The 17,656-nt window shown below is 48.1% G+C and overlaps 1 protein-coding gene and 1 long non-coding RNA gene across 4 annotated transcripts in view; one reads left to right on the top strand and one right to left on the bottom strand.

Moving 5' to 3' along the window:
* Positions 1 to 17,656, top strand: part of ITGB5 (integrin subunit beta 5) — a 118,861-nt gene that overhangs the window by 37,847 nt on the left and 63,358 nt on the right. For all 3 annotated transcript variants that reach the window (XM_057306494.1, XM_057306495.1, XM_026495260.4), the window contains exon 5: positions 6,643 to 6,811. In XM_057306494.1, the coding sequence (XP_057162477.1) occupies positions 6,643 to 6,811 (169 nt within the window). The remainder of the gene's footprint in view (positions 1 to 6,642; positions 6,812 to 17,656) is intronic.
* LOC130542591 (uncharacterized) lies at positions 10,082 to 15,684 on the bottom strand. Its single transcript, XR_008957248.1, has 2 exons — positions 15,020 to 15,684; positions 10,082 to 13,161 (listed from the first exon to the last, which is right to left on the bottom strand). It is a non-coding gene; the product is annotated as an uncharacterized LOC130542591 (long non-coding RNA).

Genomic DNA, 17,656 nt, shown 5'->3' on the forward strand with positions numbered 1-17,656 from the left:
CGGCTCCCAGCCCTGCGTCGGGCTGGGTGGTCAGGACGTGGTGGTGTTTATGCTGGTAATGGATGTTCTCTTTAATCTTTCCGGATCTTCTGTGCACTCTCCTTCAGGCTCCCTCAGCTCTTCCCTTAGATCTTTCCTTAGGGCTTGGGAACTGACACAGTGGTGGGAAAATCAATAAATAAGAAAAAGGTTTAAATACAAAAGCGAGTCTTAAGTTCCTTAACTGCAAAGAGGCCTAGGTGTCATCATGAGCTGGTCTAGCTTCCTCCTGGCCCCAGGTGGCTGCTGGTGTTACTAGTCCAGTTCTGTCTCCAAGGCCACTTTAGCCGAGTCTCAGTACCAAATGTCCTCTTGTTGGAGTTTTGCTTCTTATCAGGTGCAACAGCGCCTTAACCAAAACTTTTTGGGGGGTACCTGGGTGGTTAAGTGTCTGCCTTCTGCTCAGGTCTTGATCCCAGGGTCCTAGGATTGTGTCCCCCATCGGGCTCCTTGCTCAATAGGAAGTCTGTTTCTCCCTCTGCCTGCTGCTCCCCCTGCTTGTGCTCTCTCTCTGTCAAATAAATAAAATCTTTAAACAAAACAAAACACCAAAACTTTTTTCAGTTCATCAAGAATAGTGATTCTGTTTGCTGCTTTTTTACCTCTGCTCTCTGGGCCCTGTCTGCAGATGGACAGGGTGTGTCTCCACGGTCATTTTCCAGCGACCCTCCATTCACTGTGAGATATGCTAGCTTGGAAGCCTGGAGAGGATGAAGGACTGGCTCTGGGAATTCAGCATTCGAATATTCAAGGTTATTACACGCCGCTTTTCCAGAGTCCTTCTCCGAGCCCTAGAAGGCAGAACCAACTGAAGACCGTGAAGGTCTTCACCGCAAGCACACGCGTGCTGAAAGACTCGCAAGACAGTCTAGTGAAGAATGGGAGTTTTGCAGGAAACATCCAGGCGAAGTTATGCAGATCTCTCTTCTCCAAGCTGGCCACCACATCAAGGAGTCACTGTGGCTCGGTGAGATAGGCTGAGATCGCTCTCCCCATGGCCAGGCAGCGGAACATGTGTGTGTCCCGGGTCTCGGGGCTTCCCACTGCTCGTGGAGAGAGCGGCGCGAGGCGGCCATTCCTGGGTCTGAGCCAGCCTGTGTGTGCTCTGTTTGCCTTTTGAAGTTTTAATGGTCTGATAGCGCTGGGCTTGACCCACATGCTTGGCCCCCGCTGTCCCTACTCTCCTGTCACAGCTGGTCTGCCTCACTTGTTTGCCTTTCATCCCTGGCTCGGTGCACATTGTTTGTGAGCCTTGCCTATTCTTTTCCTTCTGCTGGTGTGCAGGGGAAAGTCACAGGATTCTTCTCAAGCTCCAGTGGCACCTTCCGTTGGGTTTTTCTCCCCTGTGCGAGTGGAAACAGCAGCAGCCCCCTGGAAGTTCTGGGAAGATAGAGTCAGGAGGGAGCGACTTAACCACCTATGCAGGACACCTCAGAGAAAAGAGCGCCGGTTTTTCATGGGGCTTTCCGGAGGTTTGTCCCTCCTCTCGCTCCAGACATTTCTGCCAAAGGATCAAAGTCCTAGATTCATCCCTTCCTATCTTAGAATGTGCTAGAAATGCCAGAACTGAAGTAAGTAGTACCAGGGCTGCCATAATAAGAAAAAAAGACATCATATAATTTAATCATCAGATTAAAGAATTGTTTAATTGCTATTCTGCGTAACAGGAAGAGTGTCACTGGGAAAAGTCATGTGGTGTTCACTGGGAAAAGATACAGGATCTGAAGGATTAATGCAGCATGTTATCTCTGGTCCTGAATACATTTTCTTTTACTAGAGGTGTCAGGCTGTTGTTGAAATACATGTCATGGCTTGGGGCGCCTGGGTGGTGCAGTGGGTTGAGCGTCTGACTCTTGGTTTCAGATCAGGTTGTAATTTTGGAGTTGTGGGATCGAGTCCTGCATCGGGCTCGGTGGGGAGTCTGCTTAAGATTCTCTCCCTCTTCCCCTCCCCACCCCTGCACTTATTTGCATGTTCTCTCTCTCTCTAAAAATAAATCTTTAAAAAAGGAAAAGAAGTACATGTCATGATACATTTATATGTGGAATCTAGAAAAGCCAAATTCATAGAAACAGTGGAGTGGTGGTTGCTGGGGGCCGGGAGGTGGGGGGAAACAGGGAGACATTGGTCAAAAGGTGCAAACTTCCAGTTATAAGATGAATTTGTTCTGGGGACGTCATGCACAGCACGGTGATGGTCATTAATGATGCTTTACTTGGAACATAAACTTGTATACTTGTAAGTTGTTAAGAAGTAGATCTTAAATGTTCTCGCCACACACACACAAATGGAAATGCACGTGCGAAAATCTGTGCGATATAACACATTTCGTCCTTCATCATTTATGTTTTTTCTTACCCTTCCTGTATTTCTTCCAAGGGGTCACAGTATTCCTTCACCACCTTGATGGTATGATTTCGTTGTCTTCTGGCATATCTTGTGGCTGAAGAGAAGTCTGCTGTCCATCTAATGGTTTGCCTTCTCTCCGTGGCTTTTAATATTTTCCTGTGCTTTTCACATTCTATAATAATATGCATTTCCACGTGTCTAGATTGAATTTACTTGTATTTACATTGCTCAGAAGCTGGTCTGCTTGTTTAGCCTGAGAATACATGCTTATTCTTGAATATTCTCAGACGTTTTCTCTTTGACCCCCGCCTTCGTTTTCTAACGCTAATGTCCGTAATAGATGTCTTCTCGTTTACCATTTTGTTCTGTTGCTTCATCCATACACTGAGGTTTCATTTTTGAATTTCACAGACTGTATTTTTTATTTGGTTCTATTCCAAACTTATGTTTTTGATACTGTTTTTTTTTTTTTTTTCCAGAGCCTTCTGACTTTTTTTCCTTCTAATAATATCCTGTTTTAGCTTTTGGTATCTATTCTTTCCTCTCCTTTAATGTCTTAAATATCCTGTCTTACAGTACTTGAGATCATTCTGTTACCTCTGTGTCTTGGACTGCTGTCTTAATCATCCCGTCTGGTGCATTTGTGGACATTCCTTCACAGTGCCTTCTTTCTTGCAGGGTCCAGAACTTCATCGTTAGCCCCTCTTCGCCCGCGGTGGTTTTCCGCGCGAGGATCTCAGCCCCTCTGCGTCCTTGAAGGGCGCGTGTATGCTAGCTGCCCCTGAGATCCTCTGGGTCTCTGTGGGACTAGTTTTCCTGTTCATCTCTCAGTTGGGGGTTCTAGTGAATTCTGACTTGCTCGGGCCTGGAGTTCACAATTTTTATGGGTGATTCATCTCACCCTTGGCAGGGAGTGGATCTTCTTTGCTTCTTTCCCAGGCTAGTGGCTGGAATTTTTATCTTTGATTTTGGTGACAAGGCAGCTCTTTGTAGTGCTCAGCTTTCTGCGGAGAGCCCCGTTCCAGGGCTTCATGCATCCCTGTTCGACTCCCACCCCCAGCCCTTAGGACCTCCGCCCGGTCGTGGCACACCGGGGAGCTCTTTGGCCTGAGCTCTCGCTCCAGCCCCACCTGTCTCCTAAGTGCGCTCATTTGTTGAACGATTTTTTCCCTTCCTTTCTGGCACCTGGGATTTCCCTGCTAAACTTCCACATTAACATTTACGTACTAACATTTTGAAAAATTTTATGTTATCCAGCAGTTCTAAATATTTAGAGTAAGAGGGGAGCTCTTTCCATTCAGTTCATCCCATAATATTGTCCCGAAGCCTTGGATTGTTTTCTGGATTGGCCTGGACCTTGTGTCTTCAAAATTGCGATCACTTTTCATATGTACACGCTCCTCCCAGGCAGCTTAAGCCTATATACTTCATTTATCTTCTCGGTTCATAGTGCTCAATTTAGTAACTGCCCGTACATGGCCCTAAACAGGGCTCTCCGGGCACATGCAGGGTGGGGGTTGGGCGTTCCCCAGCACTAGACCCCCAAACACCCAGACCTTCAGTTCTCTCAGGTCTTCCAGGGGTTAAATGAAATAACTAGTCGCAGAGGACATCATATTTTAGTGACTGTGAGACATTCAGTGGGATCTGTGTGACAAAGCCGTTTTCCTCTCACTAGGAGGGGACTGATTTGATTATAGGAATTTCTGTGCCATGAAGCCTTCTCTCTGGCAAACACATTATCTAGTTCCCGCTTATTTAATAGTAATTCTCCAGGTAAAAATATATCTACTTAATGTTGCTAGCAGGAACGAAAGAAAAAGGTAAAAAACGCTAAGCTCATTTTGGTGAGCTTTTCACAGCTTCTCCGGCTTTCTCATTGCACGACAGTTGCTATTCTCCTCTCCTCCCTTTCCTTAAGCCACCGATCAACTGGGATGACAAACCCACGCCTGAAGTCCTAAATGGTGGACCAGAACCACACAGAAAGGTGTAGCAGCTTGGAGGAAGGGAGTCGGTGTGTGGTTACTTCCTCCTGCATCTGTCCCTTGTCCAGTTATAAGAACTACTGACGGGACCTCTGCTCCTTTCCTTCTTCCAGCTGGGAATATAATTTCCATGGCCTTTTCTTCATGGCAGAATGAGATGGGAATAAAACGTTTGGGTGGCCTGGGTTCTAGAAAGCACAAGGTGCAGGTGAAGATTTGGGGAAGAAGGAGGGAGTGAAACAAAGGGAAGCATGTAGCTCCTGCCCCCTGTCCAGGGAGAGCTGAGGCCGTTTTGGCCGTGGGGTCAACTGTGCAGAGCTGGTTTGTTGTGGACTCGTAGACAGAGCTGGCGCGGCAGGTCCCGCGGAAGAATGGGGTGGCCTCTTAGAAACCTAGAGATTGTCTCTCGCCTGGAGAAAAGGAGCCTGTGCAGACCTGCCCTGGCTGCTGCTGCTTGGCGGCAGTTAGGCCGGATCCCCTAGCAGTTGCTAAGCCTGTTTCCCTTCCCATGCACGTGGCTGAAATTGGATTATAAAGCCTTCCCCCCATGCCTCTCCATTAGTGGTTTTTTTTCATCTTTTATTCTGAAAGAGAGGCTTCCTTAACATGGCCACAAACCTCGCAGTCTCTTTAGGTCTGCCTTCCCAGCCTCCCCTTGGCCCAGCCTCACCCTCGCTCCCCGCCCTGCAGCTTCACTGGCCTTCCTGTGCTCGGGCTCCCTGTGTTCTCTCCTGCCACAGGGCTCTTGCATGCGTGCTGCCCTGTGGCCAGGACCGTCCCCCCTCTCCCCTAGAGAATCCACTTGTGAAACAGTATAAGGCCTCTCATCCTATGTCAAGGTGAGACTCCTAGATCCATAATTGGGATCTAACTCCCTGCAGGTGTGGGGCCACTTGGTGCTACAGGATTTTGTGTCCCCTTAGTGCTGGGTTCTTGGTCACGCCGCTTCAAAGAATGAAGAGGTAGACCAGACAGAGAGTGGTGGGCAGCAAAACAGTTTACTGAGCAAGAGTACAAAGCTCCCAGAGAGGGAGGGGGACCCGAGTGGGTTGCCCTCGGAGTTTCCAAGTTTGAGGGTTTTTATGAGGTCTTTTGCAGAACTTTCTTAAGCAGTCAGGGTGTGCTGAGTCATGCCAATCAGGGCTTCAGTCATGTATCTGTCTCCCTATTAGGTTAATGTCCACGTGCTGATGGTCTTTTTTGCTGACATCTGGGGGCTTATGTCTTAACTGCCCCTTGCCTGTGATATTGACAAATGCTTTTGTGGTTAATTGTCTTATTTTAGGACATTTTGCAGAAGTCATTTCTGCAAAGGCTGCAAAGCAGAATGTCAGTGCGGTCCCGTCTAAGCTGCAAAACAGGATGTCATGCTGTTTTATTTTAGCCGTCCTGACTCCGTATCTTCTTGTCGGAGACCCTGGCCCTGACCGCCTCACTGTCCAGCTAACTCCTAACACTGGGATCTCTACTACAGACTGCAGATGAGATCGTCCAGTATTGCCGGAGAAAGATGCGGCATTCACCTGCTATTGAGATGCCATCCTTGCCTCTTCCCAAATTGCCAGATCTAATTTTCCGTTTGAAGGTGGTTAGTTTCTGAATGATTTCTGTCGCATTTAGGAAAGCTGATTACTTATCACTGCAATATTTACAAATGAATGAAGTAGCAGAAAGCATGTTTTCATTCCTGCTCCATTAACATTTGCTCGTGTGCCAGGATGTCGCAGTGTCTCTGAGTGGGTTGGCACAAAGGGGTTATGTGACCCTAAGCATACGGCGGCAGTAGAGGTGATGTGGGAAGCTGGTTCCCATGAGTACCTCTGTTCAGGCTGCTCTTACTTGACATTGCCTGCCTTCCGCAGCCCAAAGGAGCCTTCCCTGCTGTGTTGCCTAGACCACGGTGCCTGTGCCACTGGTCCCCTGCATCTCTCAAGGCCCACGGCAGGACTCCTCCATGACGTTATCCTCTGACCACAGTAAACTCCTAATATCTCTACTTTTTTTGAACCATTTTTCCATTCCATTGACTTAACAGCCTGGATGTGCTGACTTTCCTGTAGCTTAGGCCTTGATGTTTGTAGAGTGAGAACCGTGTTGTTTCTCTTGGTGCGCTCCACTCTGTGTCTGGGGCACACAGTAGGGGCTGGGTGAATATTGATTAGTGCTGCTCGAGGCATTCCATGAACACACTCCATGAACAGACAGAGTACTTGGTTAAGATTTACCTACAGTGCTGGAAAGTGACTCTTCTCTTCTTTCTCTCCAGTTACAAGTTATTTCCAAACTGCGTCCCGTCCTTTGGGTTCCGCCATCTGCTGCCTCTCACAGACAGAGTTGACAGCTTCAATGAGGAGGTTCGCAAACAGAGGGTGTCCCGGAACCGCGATGCGCCCGAGGGCGGCTTTGACGCAGTTCTCCAGGCGGCTGTCTGCAAGGTAATTTTCTTTCTGGTTTCATCCCTGCGTGTGGGCGGGTGTTGGCACCGCCTGCAGGAGATGGCAGATTTTGAGCCACCCCAGCCTGCGGTTCCTGTCCATTCTTACATCAGAGGCTGAGCTCAGGGATGGCGAGGAGATCTGCAGCAGTGCAATCAGCTGGGGCTCGGTGATGGGTCGGGGTTGGCGCATGTCCCTGTGTCGGGGTGCGGCTGTGTGCGATGGGACACTGTCTTTGCCAGAAGACAGCTGTTCTGTGTTTATACTTTAGGCTCTTCTGCTTCTTTTCAGGGGAAAAAAGTAAAGTTCAAGCCCTGTGCATAGGAGCTTGTTGAGCTTTCTGGCCCAATTTTGGTAAATCTTCGAGGTTGCTGTATTAGGGAATCCAGCTGAAGAAGAGACTTGCATGTCACCTTACGTCGCATTTCTATTTGTTTGTGTTTCTCCAGCTTTTTCTGTGATACATGAATCCAGAGGGAAGACGTAGACTTAGGTCAGAAATGAACTCATGCTTTGAGAGGTTCCAATCTCCGTGAAATATATAAATGGAAGGTTGATAATAACTTTTTTTTTTTAATTGAAGCAGCACTGGCACATGATGTTACATTAGTTTCAGGTGTATCACATGGTGGTTCGTTAAGTGTGTGTGTTCTGCTGTGCTTATCACAAGTGCAGCTACCCTCCACCGCCATGCGGCACTATTATAATACCACTGACTAGACCCCTGTGCCAGACCTTTTTATCCCTGGAAGTTACTTTTTCCAGAACTGGAAGCCTGTGTCTCCCACTGCCCTGCACCCATTTTGCCCATCCCCCCATGGCCCTCTGCTCTGGCAATCATTAGTTTGTTCTCTGTATTTATGAGTCCGTTTCTGCTTTGTGTGTTTATTTTGTTTTTTAGATTCTATATAAGTGAAATCAGGTGGTATCTGTCTTTGACGTATTTCACTTGGCCTATACTCTCTAGGTCCATCCACATTGTCATAGATGGCAAGATCTCATTCTAATAGCTGAGTAATACTCCGTTGTGTGTGTGTGTGTGTGTGTGTGTGTGTGTGTGTGTGTGTATCCATTCCTCTATGGATGGACACTTGAGTTGCTCCCATATCTTGGCTATCATAAATAACGCTGCAGCAAGCATAGGGGTACATAGATATTTTCAAGTGTTTTCATTTTCTTTGGGTAAATACCCAGTAGTGGAATTACTGGATCATATGGTATTTATGTTTTTAATTTTTTGAGGAACCTCCCTATAGTTTTCCAGTGACTGCACCAGTTTCTATTCCCACCAACAGTGCATGAGAGTTCCTTTTTCTCCACATCCTCCCCAAGACTTGTTAGGTAATAACTTATTCTTAAACTAATTTTCTACTGTCAAAACAACTCTGTAACAACAACAAAAGATTTTTTTTTAATCAATCGTGAATTTGCTATCCCAACACACACTTTTATAATTTTTCCATAATAGTCATCATAGAGCGTGTGTAAATGGTAATGCTCTCTTGAGAATTTTGGTGGCTCAGCAATAGGGCCATCGTTGGGACTCCTGTGTTTGGGGGAGGGCTGGGAAAGGGGACCAGGACTCAGTTTGGAGAGGCCGCTACTCATGTACTAAGTGCTAAGCACTCAGTTGTCTACTTACATAGTTTCTGCCCTCAGAGAGCGTGTGTTCAGTGTGTGACAGACTCACTTTCTCTCCACTCCATCCTTGCCCGAGTGATAAGAGAGCCACAGTTGTCCTTTCTGAAATAAAAAACTGAAATGGTAGACAGGGAGGGATAAAGGGAAGGAAACATGGGAAGAAAGCACAGTCTCCTTCGGTCCTCTTCTTGGTCCCACTGCAGCTCTGTTGTCATTCACTATGTCCTTGGGGCCACCCCTAGAGAAGGTCTCGCAGTGGCTCCCTCTCCAGGATGGCCGCAGTGTGACCTTCCCAGCTGCTGGCCAGAGCCACACAGTCTGATTCAGAGGCTCCCGGTGCTTTGTAGGAGTCCGGGAAGACCAGATGGAACTGAGCTAGAATGTGTTCAGCTCTGTGTTGTTACATGTGTCACAAAATGGGCCACTTATGGATTTGCTTCAGAAAGAAAAATTACATTTTTGTCTGGCATTCAGACACCGATCGTATGAGGCATTGTCTTCACAGATATTCCACCTAATCTACTTCTTGGCAGGGACAAATAGTGCAGAGAAAACAAGATCCCTCTCAACTCTCCATCCTGAGAATTTTGTGTATTTTCTTTTTTGGGAGGAGAAAATCATCTTTAAGGTTTGGGGGAAGGAACGCAGTGATAGAACCAAGCAATGTCTAGTTATGTTAATTGTTAGCGTAATCGGAATGGCACAGTGGTCTCGGAGAAGCTGTCGGATCCACTCTTGTGCCCACAGAGCCTTCCCATACCACCCCAGGCCCATGCAAATCTTGCCTTTGGAAACATAGTATTTCAAGGCTCGGGCATTTCAGAGATGCTGGCAGGTTTCTTGAGCTCCTTGCATGGATCTGGTGTGTGAATTATTGTTCCCTGACAGGCAACTTTATGAGCATGTTTCAGTTTTATGTCTGTTGACATTTCCTCCCACCATGGCCTTTGCAATAGCAAGTACCTGGAAAGTTAATAAATGCTTGAAATTATGTAGTCTGGGAGCCAGCAGCTTCCCCCTTACTATTCCTTTTCCTGGGTGCTGTCTGTTTATGTTTGGGGACATATCCGGAAATTTCTTTGTTACTGGGAATCACCTATATGAGAAATACCATCCTTCCCGGTTCACCACACCCTTACTTACAGAAGCCAAATACTGGAAACAGATTTTGGCTCACCTTTTGATGAAAGACTATGTAAGAATCGTAACCTTAGAGGACATTTAAGGACTTGAATAATTCTCAAGATAAATAGAGGAGTGGAGAGCAAGTGACAAACAGTATAGACATACGATGTTATTTTGCAAACAAAAGAAAGAAGAATGTAGAAAAGATTGGAAGCAAATAGAACGAAGCGTTAACAGTAGTTGTCTCTGGTTATAGGACTCTGTGGTTTTTTGTTTTCTTGGCTGGATTTTAATTTTATATTTACATTTTCACATTGCTTTTGTTTGATTTTTTTTTTTTTACTTAGAATGAAACATCTCAAACATACAAAAGTAGAGAGAACAGCAGAATTAAATCCATGTACCTGTTGTCCGTCTTTGATAGTGGCCGACTGCTCGCCAATCTTGTTTCATTTGTGTTCCTCACCATTCTCTCTCATTATTTGAAGGGAATCCCAGATATCATTTGTTTCAATATTAGATTTTTAAAGATGATTAGATTTTGAGGTTTTTTTTTTTAAGAGCTAAGCATTTCTGACTTAGTTTACTGAGTTTTCTGCTGCCTCCTTTTTTTTTTTTTTTTTAAGATTTTATTTATTTATTTGACACAGAGAGAGAGAGACAGCCAGTGAGAGAGGGAACACAAGCAGGGAGAGTGGGAGAGCAAGAAGCAGACTCCCAGCGGAGGAACCTGATGTGGGGCTCAATCCAAGAACGCTGGGATCACGACCTGAGCCAAAGGCAAACGCTTAACGGCTTAACGACTGCACCACCCAGGCCTCCCTCTGCTGCCTCCTGATTGGCGCAGATTAAAGGCCCTTCCACTTAATCCTGCAAACTGAGCTTGACAGAAGCTGCAGGCCCCTGAGCTGTGCCTGGAGAGCAGGGTCTTGAGGGCTGGAGCTCGCTGTGCTGCCATCAATACCCCCACCCCCACCCCCAGCAGAGAACGACCCTGAGCCCTTGGGGATGAGCTGATAGCAGGCTTAAGCGGCTCACAGGGGGCTCTTTGTTCTGGTTTCATTCTCGCCCTGCTTTTCCTGGGATATACTGTTATCAACTTCTGGGATTTAGGGCTATGGAATGTTCTCATGCCTGACCTTAAATCCCACCTCTGTGGCCCACTTTATATTTCTTGGAAAGCTTTTCTTTCCAAAAAGAAGGAAACCGTTTCTGTTTAGGATTCCATATAGGATAAGGACCCTGATGCTGCACGTACAAGTCTTTTCCCCCAGCAGGTCACATTACTGTGACAGGCCATTTAAAAGGCATCCACAGTTAAGGCACACCTCTGTCATCAATGCAGGCATTTTTTTCCAGTGGCTTCTATCTGGCTAGTTTGAATAAGGGAATAATGCTACTGCCCTTAATTTCTTATCTTTACTTAGAAATCTGTGCTCAAACCTTTCTTGGTCAGAATAATAATTTCCCTATTACCACTTTTATTGTTCTCCCAGGACTTTCTAGAAGTTGACTCTACGTTGTTTAATCTGAAATTATGTAGATGGAAGTGTGATGAGTGGTTCAGACTGGAATTAGGGCTGCTTTCCTGTTCTCCCTGAGCTGGGCCTGCCCTTGGCCTGGGGAGACAAGGGAGGGGCGGTCCAGGAGCGCTGCATTCCAAGTTGCCAGTCACCACTTTGTGGTTGTTCGTGGTTAAAGAAGTGACCTGCAAATTTGAGCTTGGCCGCATGGGATTCTAGGGGCTGCTTTCTCCAATCAGGCAGAAAGTAAGATGCGTGCAACCCAGCACATTCCCCTTTTGGCTTCAGCTTCTAGCCCCCCAGCGTTTATCCTCCACAGACTTTGTTTGAATATTGATTCTCTAATTTTGTACTGTGTGTTAAATTTTTAAAGCATTGTATGTCCTCCCAGAAATAGGTGGATGAGTCAGTCTCAAAACAAACAAAGTAAGTTTACATGCTGAGTAAAAGGTCTGTGGCATGGGCTGGGTCCCTTTATGCCTTTGCTGGTGAGAACATTCTAATCTAAAACGGAGACCACAGCCCCAGAATTGCTGGGGGGATGGGGATGGGGACAGCTTCACTGTGGCAAGGCTTTCTGCAGGAATGCGAATTCTGGGGACCTCTAGAAACAAAATCCTTGCTGCCCTTGCTCAGCCCTCATCCATGCTCCAGGCGTTTTGCATACATTCTCTCTGACGCTCACAGCAGCGGGTCCCTCAGGGTATTGGTGGTGGTGGCTGTCCCCACCTACCGAGAAGGGAACAGAGTAGTGGATTCGTGAAACTTACTGTTAGTAAGGGGTAGAGCCAGACTTTGAACCAGATCTGGTTGATTCTAAAGCCCATGCCCTGACTGTTAGCTGGTGCCTGGTGCTTAGGGAGATAGTGACAGTGCCGTGCGGAGCAGGGAGGACCTTGCTTTGAGTCATGCTGTCCTGTTCAGGCTCAGCCTCTTCTGCTGCTAACTGGCTCCGTGGAGGCCAGCCGACTGCTCTGGGCCTCAGAGCGCTCATCAGGAAAATGCAGGGAGTTGGGACTGGAGGTGCCGGTTGGTGCTACTTTTCATGAAGGACTCATTGCGGCCCCTCCCCCTTTGCTCAGAGCTCTCGGTTTTGCTTTTGTGTCCTCCGTGTTCAGTCTTGAGCCTTGGGCTGGGACTGGCTGGGACAGATACCCGTAGAGGGCGGGAGTTCCCCATGCCTGGAGTCAGTCCACTCAGCCCTCCTCTCTCCCAGCCTCCCCTGGAGTTGATTGAGGTTTTGGGGGTTTTGTTTTTTTTAAACTTGTTTGCCTGATTTCTTTTAAACCTCAGACTTGTGTGGTTTTTCCAAGCACAAGATTGAGAGATGTATGGACTTCTTCGAAGAAGGTAGCCATCCCGGACACTTCATGTCACCTGAAGGAACTCCCTATCCTGTTCCATTTTCTCACGGTCTGGGTTATCCGTCAGCATGCGTGAGCTGCTTCTGCTAGCAGATTGTTCCACAGTTTGGGGGCCTTGTTCCAACCCCAGCGTGCATGCTCTTCCTCTGGGTCAGTGTCTCAGGGAAACACCACGAAAAATCTGGAACTTCGCCGTGGCCCAGGGAAGCATTAGGGGCCCCGTGTGCGGGTGGGCAGGCGTCTGCCCAAGCCTGTGCAGCTTTTTTGCCGGAGGTGGTGAAGATTCTCCTTGGCTTTCTATTTTGCAGATCCTTGTGGTCTCCTGTGTATTTTTGAATCACGTGACTGTTTCGGTCCCTGAGGCGATGTTTCCTCCTTCTGCCCGGTGCCGGTGAACCGTGCTTTGGGTATGGGCTGCCCTGCCAACAGCTGCTTGTTGACACAGGGGGTGGGAACGGACTGAGCTCCAACTCAGAACTGTCACCAGGGCGAGATGAGAGCTTTTGTCTCTTTCGGTCTTCTAGCAGAAGCCCGTAGTGCTTGTTTGGAGGGTGTTCTCACCCCGGGCTCACTCGGCTACTGATGGCAGGGGAGAATCATCCTGGGGAGGGTAGGAGACCCACTCCACGACTGAGGTTGTATTTCCATACCTGGTTAGGATGTCACTTTTCATTTCAAGTTGTGGGCTTCTTGGTGCCTTTAATGTCCATTGGCAAAGAGGAAAAGAGACAAGGTTTGATTCTTGGGCTCTCCTGGCCTGCTCTCTCCCTAAACCTCTACCCTTGGCCTCTGCATTCCAGCCACAGTGACCTCGACAGTGACCTTGACTCTGTTTACTGTGATTCATGTAGGGCCCTTTGCACATTGCTGTTTCCTCTGTTTTCAATACTCCTCTCCTGTGTTCCTGCTTTTCTTTCTTTCTTTCACTTTTTTTACTAATAAACTTTATTTTATTTAAGACCAGATTTAAGTTCACAGCAAAGTAGAGAAGAAAATGCAGAGCTTCCATATACCTCCTGTTCCTCCTGCCCCCCTTCCTGTTCTAGCCACCCCCCCATCAAAATCCCCCATCAGACAGAGTAGTATATTTGTTACAATCTGTGAACCAGCCTTGACCCATCGTTGTCAACTGAGGTCCATAGTTGACCTCTGGGATCACTCTTGGTGTTATACGTTCTATGGGTTTGGACAATTGTACAATGACCTGTATCCACCATTGTTGTACCATACAGAACTGCTTCACTGCCCTAAAAGTCTTTGCTTCACCTCTTCATCCCACTCTTCTTACCTCCAAACCACTTTCCTTTGAATGTCTAGTCTCTGCCTGCGTATGTTTCAGACCTCCACTTGTCTGTGTGTCCAGGAAGCCTGATGGAGCGTCCTCATGAGGTCAGAGTGCCAGGCCCTTGGTCACATCTACTTTAGTTACCATTTTATGTGTATTGGGGCCACTCCTTGAGTGACCGTCTGCCTCCCCTTTGAGATAGTAAGCCTTCTGAAGGCCGGGACCCCCATCTCTTTTCTCACCACTGCATTTCCGTAGCACCCAGCACATTGCCTTGCACACAAAAGGCCCTCCTTAAACATTTGGCGAGCAAACAGATGCTTTGTTCTCACAGATTCCTTTATGCTTCTAAGCTCAGGAACCTGCAGGTCCACCTGGCCGCAAGCCCCTCCACCCTCCTGTCGGACCAGGCTGCCTCCATGGCATTTACAGTGCTTCATAAGCATCTGTTAAAGAGAACCAGAAGTATCGTTAGCTGGCAATACTTTCCATCTCAGGAAGTATTTATTGAGCATGTAGTGAGTGTTCAGTGGCGGGTGTGGTGGGAAGAACTAAAGAAAGATGGGAAAAAGCCCCTATCCTCGGGAGTTTGATTTGAGCTTGCAGATCTACCAGAAAGTAATAAACCACCTATTTGTAAACATGAGCGGGAACCATATGAAGTTACTGATATTTGACGATCAATAATATTTGATACTTGACTACTAATAGTTTCTGCTAAAAAAATAGCAACTTCATGTGGTTCAGCCTCATACATTCCAAATGTTTCTCGTCTTCCATTTGAATTGGACTTTCCACATCAGACAAGATCTGTTGCATTTTGTTGGGCTTGGGCTCGAATGGAATGTCTAAATTCTGACTCACAGGCCAAGATTTCTTTTCCCCAAGGAAAGAAATACTACACTGTTGCCCTCCTTAGATTTAACCACAGAACAGATTTAAAAAAAAATGTTCATTGCAAAGTATGGATGGAAGCAGGAAAAACAACTAATGGGAACATGATTATTGTCATCAAGTGACAGAAATAGACTTGAATATCAGCGTGACTGGGGAAGCCAATCACAGAACTAACCTCCATTTTCCTGATGTGTTCGAATTCAGACTTGGTGGTCCCCAAGCTCAGATCCGCTGTGGGGTCTGCCTGCTGGCTGGTCAGGTCAGCCTCCTTTCTATCCTCATTTCCTCCCCCAAACTTGTTCTCTCTCCCAGTGCTTGCCCGAAAGGGTAGTGTGCAGTGTTTTATTATTCTGAAAACTTGTGGAGGACTTACCGTGTGCAGGACGCCGTGTTAGGTGCTGTGAGAATGCCCCGATGCATGAGCCACAGCACCTGTCCCGTGAGCATCACCCCGGCTGGAAGACAGGTGCTCGTCCCACACTCTGCAGGACCAGTGCAGCACACAGCAGTGTGCACGGAGCCGGCCCCTAGGACCTACTGACGGAATCGCAGCATTCTTCTCCTTCAGGGTGTCCCCTTGTTCTCTCTGCCTCTTGGTCTCCCCTGCTGATGATGTTATTGATTACCATTGGTTCCGTGCTTTGTGAGAGCCAAGCTTCATGCCAAGTACTTCAGCGGGCTTATTTTACTTCACCCTTTGAATGTGGTTTTGCTGTCCCCTTTTGATGAAGAAGCAAGCCTTGGAAGGTGGAACATTTCTCAAGGGTCTTACAGCTAGAAATGACAGAGCCAGAGATGGGACTGTACCCACTCACCTGGCTCCAAGGCCGGAGTCCTTCATCTTGACGTTAGAGTGCCTGCTGACTGCTGTGGTCCCACAGGAGCAAAGGGGTGGGAGGCCTGTGCTTCCAAAGACAGCAAATCCTCATCTAAGGAAACACGACAATTTCCCACAGAGGAGGACAGAAACGGTCCCAGGGGAACACGGTTGCACGTGCTGTTTCTCTGGAGCGAAGAGTTTCTTGTTTATTAGGAAACGGTTATGACGTGGCTCGGTCAGCCCTAAGGACTTTCCAGGGAGACTTCTAGTGCTGTCCCACGGTCAGAGCGCTGATGGAGCCCAGCTCTTTGAGTGAGCATACTAATCTTTGACCTTGGCTTCACTCTCTGTAAAATGGGAACTCTGCTATCTGCCTTCTCACTCATAATTCAGCGCTTCTGCTCACAGTGCTGTGGCGAGACGCTTTTTCAGATGGTGGCTCTTTTCCAGCAATGAGGGAGTGGGCGGCTGGAGACGGAGACCCACGGGCTGTATCAATACTTTCATGCTGCCTGAGCATTCACTTTAATTAGGTTGACCTTGAGGTCCGAAAACCCAGTCATTTAAAGCTAGTGTTTCCATCTCACTGAAAATGCCCCTGGGACGGCATATTGATCCCAGGCTGTGAGCACCGTGTACTGGAGAGCGCTGTGTGTCCTCCGAACAAGCAGGCCAGCCCACATTCGGCCAAGCTTCCATCCCCGTGTCCCAAGACAGCCGAGCGGGACATCAGCTTTTCTCAGGTTCCCGGGAACCAGCGTTTCAGGCCCTCCCCGGCACTGTCCCGTAGGGACATTCTTGAAGCTACCCTTCTCGCTGGCCATGCTCTGCTGTGGTCCCTGTGTAAGCAAGTCACTATGAAATGGATCTGGGGACTGACAGGCTTAATGTGAGGCCGTCAGAAGATTTGGCTGCCACATGCAAGAGCCCAGTCCCGGCCCTGTTTTCCTCTGTGAGGTCAAACCACATCCCCTGAATTGCATATGCCTGGGGTGAGGGGTGGGGCGCAGGGAGGAGGGGGCGCTGTGTTTAAGACGCACGTGGACAGGGGCGCCTGGGTGGCTCAGTTGTTAAGCATCTGCCTTCAGCTCAGTCATGATCCCAGGGTCCTGGGATCGAGTCCCGCGTTGGGCTCCCTGCTCAGCGGGAAGTCTGATTCTCCCTCTCCCACTCTCCCTGCTTGTGTTCCCTCTCTCGATGTCTCTGTCAAATAAATAAATAAAATCTTTAAAAAAAAAAAAAAAGACGCACTTTGACAGTGAGAGAACAGAGGCCGGTGAGTAAGTGGATGGTGCTGGGCTTGGAAACCACATCTCAGGAAGGGGTCGGTTAAAGGTCAACCAGGAGGAGAGACACCAGGGAAAAAGCACACCTAACCTCAGACATCATCACAGCAGAGGGAGTAGACTCCTCTGGCTGTTCCAGGGGGGTGGGGAGTGTGCTAGGATAGCTGCAGGGAAGCAGTTCCTGTTCAAGGTAAGGAAGAATTTTCTAACAAAGATCTCTGCTCAGCACTGAAGTAGGCTGCCAGATGGGGCGGTGAATATGTGTGGGGCCCCTTGCACACATGGTGGGACATCAGAGGAAAGCTCCCCGCACTGGGCGGGAGCGAGGACAGGACCGCCCCTGGGGTTCCTTCCAAACTTCAGGTGCTGCATATTTCCTCCGAGTCAGTTTCTGGGCCCAGTAACCCCTAGTGCATTTGTTTTGGAGTAGCCTGTCTCTGTCACTCCCAGCAGTCCACCCTCTAGGCTGCATTTGTATTTGGCTGCCATGACCATGAGCTCCACTGTGCACACTCATTCGTGTGCCAAGCACAGCTTCCTTTGACCTGGTGCCTAGAAAAGCTTTCCCTGCTTCCAACGGCTTTTCCCTGGAGCCACCTTACCGTGGGGTAAAAGTCTGGGTACGGTGGGGGAGCTGTTCAGGGGGGACCCAAGGGCAGACTGGAGGTTGGCAGGGGAGATGGAAGCCTATTCTTTTTCTTTCTTTAAAGATTTATTTATTTGAGAGAGAGAAAGAGAGAGAGGTGGGAGGGGCAGGCAAGAGGGAAAGAGCGTCCCAAGCCGACTCCACATGGAGCAGAGCTCAGAGCCTGACACCGGGCTCCATCTCACAACCCTGAGATCGTGACCTGAGCCGAAACCAGACATCGGACTGTGCCACCCAGGTGCCCCTGGCAGCTTATTC

This window comes from Ursus arctos, unplaced genomic scaffold (assembly GCF_023065955.2).
Source record: "Ursus arctos isolate Adak ecotype North America unplaced genomic scaffold, UrsArc2.0 scaffold_4, whole genome shotgun sequence".
Taxonomy (NCBI): Eukaryota; Metazoa; Chordata; class Mammalia; order Carnivora; family Ursidae; genus Ursus; species Ursus arctos.